Here is a 13,812-nt window from a genome sequence, read left to right as displayed (position 1 = left end):
CAGCAGCCCCCAAGGGGGGGTCTGAAGACCTGGAGCCCCTCTACCGCCCCGGTGTTGGCCAAGGGATGCTTCTGTGTGTCCCTGTACCTGTCCTCAGTGGCCTCTGTCCTGCCTTGTCCCTCCTCTCCCTTCCTGCACCATTAAACACTCAAGGACCCATCTTGGTTCCATGCTGCTCCCGAAACGGTGGGGGAGGGGACCCCACGGGTGGTCACGGGTTCAACCAGACCTTCTCGGGGGGCTACGGTGGGGCTCAAGGGGCCTCTGGAGGGATAGTGGTGGAGGAGCTTCCCTACACCGGCCTCCAGGGGTGGCCAGGGGCAGGAAGGACTACAGCCGCCCCGCACAGAGCTGCCCCCCAGGGTCTGACCCATGTGGTGAGCTCCTTCCCTCCATCTTCTGGGGGGGGGGAGGAGGTCCTCTGTGCTCTCCACACCCTGCAGGTATTTATAGACATGGATAAGACCCCCCCTAGTGCCTTCTCCAGGCTGGACCATCCCAGCTCCCTCAGCCTCTTCTCCTTGGGGAGATGCTCCACTCACTTCTTCATCTGGGGGGCCCTACCCCGAGTCTGGTTCCAGGCTCTCCATAGAAACCTGGCCAGCTTGTTGGTGAAGACCCACTCAGGCAGGTGACCAAGCTCCCACCAGACCCCGTTTCTCAAAGGTGGAACCATCACGATGGAAGCCCAAACCCTGAGGACGGCACCAGCCATGCAGCCAGATGCTGTGGTCGCTTTACTGTCTTCCCTGGACTCTCTCCAGTATGGCCTGGTCTCCCTTGTACTGGGAAGCTCAGCACTGGACCAGCCCTCCAGGCGCGGCCTCACCAGCACGGAGGTGGAGGACCACCTCTCTCCACTGTGACCTGCCTTTGTGGCAAAGGCTCCTGGTTCGTCGTCAACTTGGTGTCCACCAGGACTTTTTCTACCAAGCTGCTTTCCAGCCAGGTGTCCCCATCGTGTCCTGGTGCCGGGGGTTGTCCCTCCCCGGAGGCAGGACTTTGCACATCCCCTGGTAGCACCTCATGAGGTTCCTCTCAGCCCATCTCTCTAGCCAGCTGAGGGTCCTGTGGGTGGCAGCAGGACCCTTTGGCATCTCAGCTGCTCCTCCTAGGTTGGGGTAACCTGCAGCTTGCCGACCTTCAGCCTTCAGCTGACCCACCTGCCTGCTCATCCAGCCCATACATCAACAGCATCTCTAGGAGGATCTCATGGGAGACAGCGTTGAAAGTCTTCCTGAAGTCCAGGTGGACAATGTCCGATGTTCTCCCCTCATCTACCAGGCCAGTCATTGCATCGTAGATGCTTATCAAGTTGGTCAAGCATGACTTCTCCTTGGTCAAGCATGACTTCTCCTTGGTCAAGCATGACTTCTCCTTGGTGAAGCCACACTGACAACTCTAGATCCTTATCATCTCACCCTTCCTGTGCCTGGAAATGGTTTCCAGGATTAGCTGCTCCACCTCCTTCTTTTGGGAAGTCCCTGCTGGCCCCACAACTGCTGCTCCACAGCATCCCTTCGGCAGCCGGTAGACCGGGGGCAGCGGGGTGGGCAGGGGGGCAGCGGGAGACAGAGGAGACCCTGGGGAGGTGGGAGGAGCTTCTGGACCACAGCAAATGTCCCCTCCCCTGGGCCCACGGCCGCCCCGGGGGCCGTCGCTTGGGTAATGTCCCCATGGCCACATCTGTTGAGATTAGATGTGCCGGATGCCAGTTGGTAACAACCATCTGATAACATCTCCCCTCGAGGAGGAAGGACCTCCCACCCGGCTTGTGCAACGACCACGGGGCTTGCGACACGCAAACCACCCAAAACGGCAGGTTTCCACCCCAAAACCCCTCACTCCTACGAGGCGGGGGGTGGGGGCTGTTGCTTCTTGAAGGCATCTCTCGGACGTCGCTGCGTGCCCTCGGTACGGCTTGCCATGGCCGTCTACAAGGTGAAGGTGGCCACAGGGGACATCCTCAAAGCTGGGACCAACAACTCCATCTCCATCACCTTGGTGGGCAGCCGCGGCGAGAGCCAACAGGCGACCTTCAAGCACTGGTTCTTGCCGGGGACGGTGAGTGTGGGGACGGGGACACGAGCGGTGGCATGGGCTGTGCCAGGGGTCTTGGCAGAGGGGGGGAAAGGGGCTGGGTCACCTCCAAGGTTTGGGGGGGAAAAGGTGGGAAGGGGGCTTGAGGGGATGGAGGAAAGTGATCTGGGAGGGATGGAGGAAGAGTATCCTTGGGTGACACTCAGCCCCCACTCTGCCGGTGGGACACCTGTGTCCCCCGGTGGCACACTGGGGCGGCTGCCCTCCCCCCCTCCCCCGCTGCAAGCCGTTCTCCCCCTGCCCAGGAGAAGGATCTGACCGTGCGCTGCGAGCAGGACTTGGGTCCCATCGTCCTCATCCGCCTGCACAAGTGGCGGATCTTCTTGGAGGACGCCTGGTTCTGCAACGACGTCCGTGTGACGGCCCCTGATGGCACCCTCTACCGCTTCCCCTGCTACCAGTGGCTGGAGGGGGTGACCACGGTGGAGGTGCGGGAGGGCTCAGGTAGGACCCATCCCACCCCCATCCTCCTCTGCTGGCTGGGGGGTTTGACCTTGACCCCGCTCTCCTCCTTTCCAGCGAAGAAGTTGGTGGACGATGAGCTGGAGATCCTCAGGGATCATCGGCGGCAGGAGCTGAAGGCACGGCAGGAGGCTTTCCAGTGAGAGCCGGGACATAGGGATGGAGGCCCACCACGGCCAGGGCGGCCTGGCCAGCGGCGACGCTGACATCCATCCCCACGTCCCACCTGCAGGTGGAAGATCTTCGCCGAGGGCTGGCCCCGTTGCCTCCGTGTGGACTCCGTCCAAGAGCTGGACTCCAACGTCCAGTTCTCCGCCATGAGGGCCAGCAGCTTCAATGGTGTCGCCATCTTCCAGTAAGCCATGCCCCAAGGTCGGGGAGGACCTGGGTGGTGGAAATGAGGAGCATCGCCAGTGCCATCCTGTGTGTGTGTGTGCGGGGGGGGGGGGGGGGGGTCAGGGAAGGGATGGTGGGTGCTGAGGTCCACTTCTGGTCCACTTCTGGTCCACTCCTGGTCCACCTCTGTCCCATAGCGCGGCCTCCCAGCTTCTCTCAGGGTTCCTGTTGAGGCGCAGCTCCTGGAACAGCCTGGATGAGATGCGCAGCATCTTCTCCCGGACGCGGGGCAGGGACATCGGTGGGTGCCTTGTGTGTCCTCCCCCACCGCCCAGGGCTTCCCAAGAAGTCCTTGGCTTGACGTGGAGGATGGGCAGTTGGGTGCTGACGTCCGGCCGCCCCCTCAGTCCCCGAGTACGTGGCCAAGCACTGGCGAGAAGACGACTTCTTCGGTTACCAGTTCCTCAACGGCAACAACCCCATCGTCATCCGGCGGTGCACGACGCTGCCGGCCAAATTCCCGGTGACGCCGGAGATGGTGGCCAGCTCTTTGGGTGGCGGCACCAACCTGGGCAAGGAGATGCGGGAGGGTCGGATCTTCATCGTGGACTACGACGTGCTGGAGGACATCCCGGCGGGCACCATCCACGGGCGCCAGCAGTACGTGGCGGCCCCGCTCTGCCTGCTCCACCAGGGCGCCGACGAGCTCCTGCGCCCCATCGCCATCCAGGTAGGGACCTCTCACCCCCCAAACCAGTGGACAACCCCGCTACGGTGGTGGGGGAGATGGTCCCACCCGCGTGGTTGTGCCGCACAGCTCAGCCAAACGCCGGGACCCGCCAGCCCCATCTTCTTACCGAGCGACGCCGAGTGGGACTGGCTGTTGGCCAAGACCTGGGTGCGCAACGCCGACGTCTACAGCCACCAGCTCATCACCCACCTCTTGAGGACCCACCTCTTGGCGGAGGTCTTCGCCGTCGCCACCCTACGCCACCTGCCCTCCTGCCACCCCCTCTTCAAGGTAAGGTCCCACCCGCTGCCCCCCACCCCATCTGACCTCCGTGACCCGCCCGCCCCCTCCCCCCAACACCCCTCCCAGCTCCTTGGGAGGTCCCTGGTCATCTCCAAGGTCTTGGTTTCCACCACCAGCTCCTCTTCCCCCACTTCCGCTTCACGTTGCACATCAACACGTTGGCCCGGACCGACCTCATCAACCCCGGTGGCACCGTTGACAAGGTGAGCCCTGGGGACTGGGAGCACTGGGGCCTTACTGGGAGCAGTGGGGCGGGGCGCTGGGGCGTGATGGAAGCACTGGTGGGCGCCGTAGTATACTGAGGGCGTGGGGGGGGGGGGTGGGGGGGTGGGGTAATGGGAGTACTGGTGCCCTGGGAGCACGTGGGAGCGCTGGAGCGTACTGGGAGCACTGGGGCCTTACTGGGAGCAGTGGGGCAGGGCGCTGGGACGTAATGGAAGCACTGGTGGGCGCCGTAGTATACTGAGGGCGTGGGGGGGGGGGGTGGGGGGGGGGGGTAATGGGAGTACTGGTGCCCTGGGAGCACGTGGGAGCGCTGGAGCGTACTGGGAGCACTGGGGCCTTACTGGGAGCAGTGGGGCAGGGCGCTGGGGCGTAATGGAAGCACTGGTGGGCGCCGTAGTATACTGAGGGCACTGGGGGAGGGGGGTGGGTAATGGGAGTACTGGTGCCCTGGGAGCATGTGGGAGCGCTGGAGCGTACTGGGAGCACTGGGGCCTTACTGGGAGCAGTGGGGCGGGGCGCTGGGGCGTAATGGAAGCACTGGTGGGCGCTGTAGTATACTGAGGGCGCTGGGGGGGGGGGGTGGGGGGGTGGGGGGGTAATGGGAGTACTGGTGCCCTGGGAGCACGTGGGAGCGCTGGAGCGTACTGGGAGCACTGGGGTCTTACTGGGAGCAGTGGGGCAGGGCGCTGGGGCGTAATGGAAGCACTGGTGGGCGCTGTAGTATACTGAGGGCGCTGGGGGAGGGGGGTGGGTAATGGGAGTACTGGTGCCCTGGGAGCACGTGGGAGCGCTGGAGCGTACTGGGAGCACTGGGGTCTTACTGGGAGCAGTGGGGCAGGGCGCTGGGGCGTAATGGAAGCACTGGTGGGCGCTGTAGTATACTGAGGGCGCTGGGGGAGGGGGGTGGGTAATGGGAGTACTGGTGCCCTGGGAGCACGTAGGAGCGCTGGAGCGTACTGGGAGCACTGGGGGCTTACTGGGAGCAGTGGGGCAGGGCGCTGGGGCGTAATGGAAGCACTGGTGGGCGCTGTAGTATACTGAGGGCGCTGGGGGAGGGGGGTGGGTAATGGGAGTACTGGTGCCCTGGGAGCACGTGGGAGCGCTGGAGCGTACTGGGAGCACTGGGGGCTTACTGGGAGCAGTGGGGCAGGGCGCTGGAGCGTAATGGAAGCACTGGTGGGCGCCGTAGTATACTGAGGGCGCTGGGGGGGGGGGGTGGGTAATGGGAGTACTGGTGCCCTGGGAGCACGTGGGAGCGCTGGAGCGTACTGGGAGCACTGGGGGCTTACTGGGAGCAGTGGGGCAGGGCGCTGGAGTGTAATGGAAGCACTGGTGGGCGCTGTAGTATACTGAGGGCGCTGGGGGAGGGGGGTGGGTAATGGGAGTACTGGTGCCCTGGGAGCACGTGGGAGCGCTGGAGCGTACTGGGAGCACTGGGGGCTTACTGGGAGCAGTGGGGCAGGGCGCTGGGGCGTAATGGAAGCACTGGTGGGCGCCGTAGTATATTGAGGGCGCTGGGGGGGGGGTGGGGGGGTGGGGGGGTAATGGGAGTACTGGTGCCCTGGGAGCACGTGGGAGCGCTGGAGCGTACTGGGAGCACTGGGGGCTTACTGGGAGCAGTGGGGCAGGGCGCTGGGGCGTAATGGAAGCACTGGTGGGCGCCGTAGTATACTGAGGGCGCTGGGGGGGGGGGTGGGGGTGGGGGGGGTAATGGGAGTACTGGTGCCCTGGGAGCACGTGGGAGCGCTGGAGCGCACTGGGAGCACTGTGGGGCGCAGCGGCAGTACTTGGGGGCACTGGGGTATACTGGGCACACTGGGGGATACTGGGGGGATAGTAGGAGTAATTGTGATCTTGGAGCACATGAGGGCACTGGTGGTATACTGGGAACACTGGAGGAGGGGGGGGGGGGCGTAGGGAGCACAGAGGGCCCTGGGAGACACTAGAGAGCACGGGCAGGACCTGGAGAGCGCTGGGGTATACTGGGAGCACTGGGAGGCACTGAAGATCCTGAGGGACACTAGAGAGCCTGGAGGAGGGCACTGTGGGCACTGGGGTATACTGGGAGCTCTGGGAGGCACTGAAGACCCTGAGGGACACCAGAGAGCCTGGAGGAGGGCACTGCAGGCACTGGGGTATACTGGGAGCACTGGGAGGCACTGAAGACCCTGAGGGACACCAGAGAGCCTGGAGGGGGGCACTGCAGGCACTGGAGTATACTGGGAGCACTGGGAGGCACTGAAGACCCTGAGGGACACCAGAGAGCGTGGAGGGGGGCACTGCGGACACCGGGGTATACTGGGAGCACTGGGAGGCACTGAAGACCCTGATGGACACCAGAGAGCCTGGAGGTGGCACCGCCGTCACTGGGGTATACTGGGAGCACTGGGAGGCACTGAAGACCCTGAGGGACACCAGAGGGCCTGGAGGAGGGCACTGCGGGCACTGAGGTATACTGGGAGCACTGGGAGGCACTGAAGACCTGGAGGGACACCAGAGAGCCTGGAGGGGGGCACTGCAGGCACTGGGGTATACTGGGAGCACTGGGAGGCACTGAAGACCTGGAGGGACACCAGAGGACCTGGAGGGGGGCACTGCAGGCACTGGGGTATACTGGGAGCACTGGGAGGCACTGAAGACCCTGAGGGACACCAGAGAGCCTGGAGGGGGGCACTGCAGGCACTGGGGTATACTGGGAGCACTGGGAGGCACTGAAGACCCTGAGGGACACCAGAGAGCCTGGAGGGGAGCACTGCAGGTACTGGGGTATACTGGGAGCACTGGGAGGCACTGAAGACCCTGAGGGACACCAGAGAGCCTGGAGGGGAGCACTGCAGGTACTGGGGTATACTGGGAGCACTGGGAGGCACTGAAGACCCTGAGGGAGAGAGCCTGGAGGAGGGCACTGCAGGCACTGGGGTATACTGGGAGCTCTGGGAGGCACTGGGACCCTGAGGGACACCAGAGAGCCTGGAGGAGGGCACTGCGGGCACTGGGGTATACTGGGAGCACTGGGAGGCACTGAAGACCCTGAGGGACACCAGAGGGCCTGGAGGAGGGCACTGCGGGCACTGGGGTATACTGGGAGCTCTGGGAGGCACTGAAGACCCTGAGGGACACCAGAGGGCCTGGAGGAGGGCACTGCGGGCACTGGGGTATACTGGGAGCACTGGGAGGCACTGAAGACCCTGAGAGACATTAGAGAGCCTGGAGGAGGGCACTGCAGGCACTGGGGTATACTGGGAGCTCTGGGAGGCACTGAAGACCCTGAGAGACATTAGAGAGCCTGGAGGGGGGCACTGCAGGCGCTGGGGTATACTGGGAGCACTGGGAGGCACTGAAGACCCTGAGGGACACCAGAGGGCCTGGAGGAGGGCACTGCGGGCACTGGGGTATACTGGGAGCACTGGGAGGCACTGAAGACCCTGATGGACACCAGAGAGCCTGGAGGGGGGCACCGCAGGCACTGGGGTATACTGGGAGCTCTGGGAGGCACTGAAGACCCTGAGGGACACCAGAGAGCCTGGAGGGGGGCACTGCGGGCACTGGGGTATACTGGGAGCACTGGGAGGCACTGAAGACCCTGAGGGACACCAGAGGGCCTGGAGGGGGGCACCGCAGGCACTGGGGTATACTGGGAGCTCTGGGAGGCACTGAAGACCCTGAGGGACACCAGAGAGCCTGGAGGGGGGCACTGCGGGCACTGGGGTATACTGGGAGCACTGGGAGGCACTGAAGACCCTGAGGGACACCAGAGGGCCTGGAGGAGGGCACTGCGGGCACTGAGGTATACTGGGAGCACTGGGAAGCACTGAAGACCTGGAGGGACACCAGAGAGCCTGGAGGGGGGCACTGCAGGCACTGGGGTATACTGGGAGCACTGGGAGGCACTGAAGACCCGGAGGGACACCAGAGGACCTGGAGGGGGGCACTGCAGGCACTGGGGTATACTGGGAGCACTGGGAGGCACTGAAGACCCTGAGGGACACCAGAGAGCCTGGAGGGGGGCACTGCAGGCACTGGGGTATACTGGGAGCACTGGGAGGCACTGAAGACCCTGAGAGACATTAGAGAGCCTGGAGGGGGGCACTGCAGGCGCTGGGGTATACTGGGAGCACTGGGAGGCACTGAAGACCCTGAGGGACACCAGAGGGCCTGGAGGAGGGCACTGCGGGCACTGGGGTATACTGGGAGCACTGGGAGGCACTGAAGACCCTGATGGACACCAGAGAGCCTGGAGGGGGGCACCGCAGGCACTGGGGTATACTGGGAGCACTGGGAGGCACTGAAGACCCTGAGGGACACCAGAGAGCCTGGAGGAGGGCACTGCGGGCACTGGAGTATACTGGGAGCACTGGGAGGCACTGAAGATCCTGAGGGACACCAGAGGACCTGGAGGAGGGCACTGCGGGCACTGGGGTATACTGGGAGCACTGGGAGGCACTGAAGACCCTGAGGGACACCAGAGGGCCTGGAGGGGGGCACCGCGGGCACTGGGGTATACTGGGAGCTCTGGGAGGCACTGAAGACCCTGAGGGACACCAGAGAGCCTGGAGGAGGGCACTGCGGGCACTGGGGGATACTGGGAGCACTGGGAGGCACTGAAGACCCTGAGGGACACCAGAGGGCCTGGAGGAGGGCACTGCAGGCACTGGGGTATACTGGGAGCACTGGGAGGCACTGAAGACCCTGAGGGACACCAGAGAGCCTGGAGGAGGGCACCGCAGGCACTGGGGGATACTGGGAGCACTGGGGCAGCCGGGGGCTGGGGGCAGGGGGGATGGCATGGCGCCTCCTGCCCTGAGCACCCATGGGTGCCCCCTCCCCGCCAGGGCTCGGGAATGGCCTACGAGGGGCTGGTGATGGTCGGCCAGCGGGGCTTGGAGAAGGTCACCTACACGTCCCTCTGCCTCCCCGACGACATCGAGCACCGCGGCATGGCCCACCTCCCCAACTACCACTACCGGGACGATGGGATGAGCCTCTGGGAAGCCACCAAGAGGTGGGACCAGCAAGGGGTTGGGGTGACAGCTGGCGGTGGTCCCATGGGTGCTCCATGACCTCACGGTCCCCTCACCCCACGGTAGCTTCGTCTCCGGCATCGCGGCTTTCTACTACGGGGAGGACGCGGCGGTGAGCGGCGACGCCGAGCTGCAGGCGTGGGTGATGGACATCTTCACCAACGGCTTCTTGGGCAGGACCTCCTCCGGTACCGTGTCCCCGCACCCGTCGGGTGCCACGGGACATCCTCAGGGGCGTTGGGCGCCGAGGACGGGTCCCTGATGCTCTTCGGGGACCTTCTTGCATCTCCCCTCCCCCCCCCCCCCCCCAGGTATCCCCTCCTCGCTGCAGACGGTGGCGGAGCTCAGCAAGTTCCTCACCATGGTGGTGTTCACCTGCTCGACGCAGCACGCGGCCGTCAACAACGGGCAGGTGGGACAGGGGACCTCTGACCTCTCTGCACCCAAAAGATGTCCTTAACTGTCCCCGAACCCCCCCCCCCCCCCCCCCCCGGAGAGATTGTCCCCCTCTAACCCCTCTGTGCGGAGGAGGGATGTCCCCATCCTGAGCCGGGGTAGATGTCCGTGTCCCACCTCTCTTCACGCCGGAGGGATGTCCTCATCCATCCCTTCTCCGTGCTGGAGGGACACCCCCACCTCAGGAGAATGTCTCCATCCAACCTGTCCCCATGGCAGAGGGATGTCCCCATCCATCCCCTCTCCATGTTGGAAGGATGTCCAGGCTGTCCCCACCCCACCTCAGGAGAACGTCCCCATACATCCCATACCCACGCCAGAGGGACATCCCCACCCCACCTCAGGAGAACGTCCCCATCCAACCCATCCCCACGCCGGAGGGACATCCCCACCCCACCTCAGGAGAATGTCCCCATCCAACCCATCCCCATGCTGGAGGGACATCCCCACCCCACCTCAGGAGAACGTCCCCATCCAACCCATCCCCACACCAGAGGGACGTCCCCACCCCACCTCAGGAGAACTTCCCCATCCAACCCATCCCCACGCCGGAGGGACATCCCCACCCCACCTCAGGAGAACGTCCCCATCCAACCCATCCCCATTCTGGAGGGACATCCCCACCCCACCTCAGGAGAACATCCCCATCCAACCCATCCCCACACCAGAGGGACGTCCCCACCCCACCTCAGGAGAACATCCCCATCCAACCCATCCCCACGCCGGAGGGACATCCCCACCCCACCTCAGGAGAACGTCCCCATCCAACCCATCCCCATGCTGGAGGGACATCCCCACCCCACCTCAGGAGAACATCCCCATCCAACCCATCCCCACACCAGAGGGACGTCCCCACCCCACCTCAGGAGAACGTCCCCATCCAACCCATCCCCACGCCGGAGGGACGTCCCCACCCCACCTCAGGAGAATGTCCCCATCCAACCCATCCCCACGCCGGAGGGACATCCCCACCCCACCTCAGGAGAACGTCCCCATCCAACCCATCCCCACACCAGAGGGACGTCCCCACCCCACCTCAGGAGAACGTCCCCATCCAACCCATCCCCACGCTGGAGGGACATCCCCACCCCACCTCAGGAGAACGTCCCCATCCAACCCATCCCCACACCAGAGGGACGTCCCCACCCCACCTCAGGAGAACATCCCCATCCAACCCATCCCCACGCCGGAGGGACATCCCCACCCCACCTCAGGAGAACGTCCCCATCCAACCCATCCCCATGCCGGAGGAATGTCCTCTGCTGACGGTGACCTCTCCCCCCGCAGTATGACCTGGGAGCCTACCTGCCCAACGCTCCGTCCTCCATGCGCCACCCACCGCCGTCGGAGAAGGGCAAGGCCTTCCTCCAGCACTTCCTCGACACCGTCCCCGAGGTGGCCACCACCGCCCAAAACCTGGTGGCCCTCACACTCCTCAGCACCCGCCTCAGCGACGTGGTGAGTCTGGGCCCGCCGTCACCACGACCTCCCCAAAATGGGGAGCTCTGTGGGGCTGATGAACCCCCAAGAGGTGCCTCACAAGGGCGTGGGTGCACCTTGGGCGTCCCCAAGGCCAGGGTGGTGGCCCCCATCGCTTGACAGCTACCAGGGAGCTTAGACACCTCCGGGTGGTTGAACCTGATGGGTCCCCATCCCCGTGTCCCCCAGAGGTTCCTGGGACACTACCCGGAGGAGCGGTTCACGGAGGCGGAGCCCCAGCGGCTCATCAGGGCCTTCCAAGCGCAGCTGAAGGAGATCCAGGAGCGCATCGAGGAGAGGAACTACCGCGCCGAGCTGAGATACAGCTACATGAACCCCAAGGAGACGGAGAACAGCATCTCCATCTGACCCCCTCCCCCGCACCCCACCCGCACCCCCCCCCGGCTCCCCCAGCACCCAGACACCCCCGGCACCCGTCACCTGGACACCCCCAGCACCCAGCACCTCAGCATCCCCAGTACCCAGCACCCCCAGCACCCAGCACCTCAGCATCCCCAGCACCCCCAGCACCCCCCGCACCCATCACCTGGACACCCCCAGCACCCAGCACCCCCAACACCCCCAGCACCCACCACCCAGCACCCCCAGCACCCCCAGCTCCCATCGTCTCAGCACCCCCAGCACTCAGCATCCCCAGCACCCCCAGCATCCCCAGTACCCATCACCTGGACACCCCCAGCACCCAGACACCCCCAGCACCCAGCACCCAGACACCCCCAGCACCCCCAACACCCCCAGCACCCAGCACCCGGACCCCCCCAGCACCCAGCACCCCCAGCACGCATCACCTGGACCCCCCCAGCAACCATCACCTGGAGCTCCCCCACACCCATCACTTCAGCACCCCCAGCACCCCCAGCACCCCCAGCACCCCCAGCACCCCCAGCACCCCCAGCACCCATCACCTGGACACACCCAGCACCCAGCACCCCCAGCACCCCCAGCACCCCCAGTACCCATCACCTGGACACACCCAGCACCCAGCACCCAGCACCCCCAGCACCCCCAGCACCCAGCACCCCAGCACCCCCAGCACCCAGCACCCCCAGCACCCCCAGCACCCAGCACCCCCAACACCCCCAGCACCCACCACCCAGCACCCCCAGCACCCCCAGCTCCCATCGTCTCAGCACCCCCAGCACTCAGCATCCCCAGCACCCCCAGCATCCCCAGTACCCATCACCTGGACACCCCCAGCACCCAGACACCCCCAGCACCCAGCACCCAGACACCCCCAGCACCCCCAACACCCCCAGCACCCAGCACCCGGACCCCCCCAGCACCCAGCACCCCCAGCACGCATCACCTGGACCCCCCCAGCAACCATCACCTGGAGCTCCCCCACACCCATCACTTCAGCACCCCCAGCACCCCCAGCACCCCCAGCACCCATCACCTGGACACACCCAGCACCCAGCACCCCCAGCACCCCCAGCACCCCCAGTACCCATCACCTGGACACACCCAGCACCCAGCACCCAGCACCCCCAGCACCCCCAGCACCCAGCACCCCAGCACCCCCAGTACCCAGCCCCCCAGCACCCCAGCACCCCAGCACCCAGCACCCCCAGTACCCAGCACCCCCAGCACCCCCAGCACCCAGCACCCAGCACCCCCAGTACCCAGCCCCCCAGCACCCCAGCACCCCAGCACCCAGCACCCCCAGTACCCAGCCCCCCAGCACCCCCAGCACCCAGCACCCAGCACCCCCAGTACCCAGCCCCCCAGCACCCCAGCACCCCAGCACCCAGCACCCCCAGTACCCAGCCCCCCAGCACCCCCAGCACCCAGCACCCAGCACCCCCAGTACCCAGCCCCCCAGCACCCCAGCACCCAGCACCCAGCACCCCAGCACCCAGCACCGCAGCACCCCAGCACCCAGCACCCCAGCACGCAGCACCCCCAGCACCCCAGCACCTCCAGTACCCAGCACCCCAGCACCCAGCACCTCCAGTACCCCCAGCACCCAGCACCCAGCCCACCCCCTGCTTCTCACCCCCCTCCCCCTCAATAAATGCCGCCTGTCAATCAAGCCCTCTCTGCTGGGGGAGGGGGGCGCCCTAAAAACCCGGGGACACCCCAACACCTCCCCGGAGCTCCCACCCACAGAGGGCGCTGGGGGGCAACTGGGAGACATGGTGGGGTGCCCAGTAATCCCAGGGCCGTCTCCCAGTGTTCCCAGTGCCCCCCAGTGCTCCCCAGTCACCCCAGTGCCACCCCAGTGCTCCCTGTGCCCCCCAGTCTCCCCAGTGCTCCCCAGTGCTCCCCACTCTCCCCAGTGCTCCCAGTGCCCCTCAGTTCTTCCCTCCCCAGTGCTCCCAGTGCCCTCCAGTGCTCCCAGTGCCCCCCAGTGCTCCCCACCCTCCCCAGTGTTCCCAGTGCCCCCCAGTGCTCCCCACTCTCCCCAGTGCTCCCAGTGCCCCTCAGTTCTTCCCTCCCCAGTGCACCCAGTGCCCCCCAGTGCTCCCCATTCTCCCCAGTGCTCCCAGTGCCCCTCAGTTCTTCCCTCCCCAGTGCTCCCAGTGCCCTCCAGTGCTCCCCACTCTCCCCAGTGCTCCCAGTGCCCCTCAGTTCTTCCCTCCCCAGTGCTCCCAGTGCCCTCCAGTGCTCCCCACTCTCCCCAGTGCTCCCAGTGCCCCTCAGTTCTTCCCTCCCCAGTGCTCCCAGTGCCCCCAGTGC

At 65.6% G+C, this 13,812-nt stretch overlaps 1 protein-coding gene across 1 annotated transcript; it reads left to right on the top strand.

The window, feature by feature from the left end:
• The first annotated feature begins 1,926 nt into the window (after positions 1–1,926).
• On the top strand, positions 1,927–11,481 carry LOC147413126 (hydroperoxide isomerase ALOXE3-like). Its single transcript, XM_086480646.1, has 13 exons — positions 1,927–2,064; positions 2,346–2,544; positions 2,620–2,701; positions 2,795–2,917; positions 3,096–3,199; positions 3,306–3,628; positions 3,716–3,919; positions 4,048–4,134; positions 8,989–9,158; positions 9,244–9,365; positions 9,489–9,589; positions 10,921–11,091; positions 11,302–11,481. Exons 1-13 carry the CDS (start codon positions 1,927–1,929, stop codon positions 11,479–11,481), a joined length of 2,004 nt encoding a protein of 667 aa, XP_086336772.1.
• The last annotated feature ends 2,331 nt before the right edge of the window (positions 11,482–13,812 follow it).

Source organism: Leptosomus discolor, unplaced genomic scaffold (genome assembly GCF_034619465.1).
Source record: "Leptosomus discolor isolate bLepDis1 unplaced genomic scaffold, bLepDis1.hap2 HAP2_SCAFFOLD_40, whole genome shotgun sequence".
NCBI classification, from domain to species: Eukaryota; Metazoa; Chordata; class Aves; order Leptosomiformes; family Leptosomidae; genus Leptosomus; species Leptosomus discolor.
Note: the sequence above shows the minus strand (reverse complement) of the source record. Positions and strands in the feature narration are given on the sequence as shown.

Excerpts from the sequence above, each read along its gene's own strand:
- LOC147413126 (XM_086480646.1), top strand. The coding sequence starts at position 1,927 with ATGGCCGTCTACAAGGTGAAGGTGGCCACAGGGGACATCCTCAAAGCT. Across the intron at positions 2,545-2,619 it reads GGAGGTGCGGGAGGGCTCAG|CGAAGAAGTTGGTGGACGAT; the intron begins GTAGGACCCATC and ends CCTCCTTTCCAG. Across the intron at positions 3,629-3,715 it reads TGCGCCCCATCGCCATCCAG|CTCAGCCAAACGCCGGGACC; the intron begins GTAGGGACCTCT and ends TGTGCCGCACAG.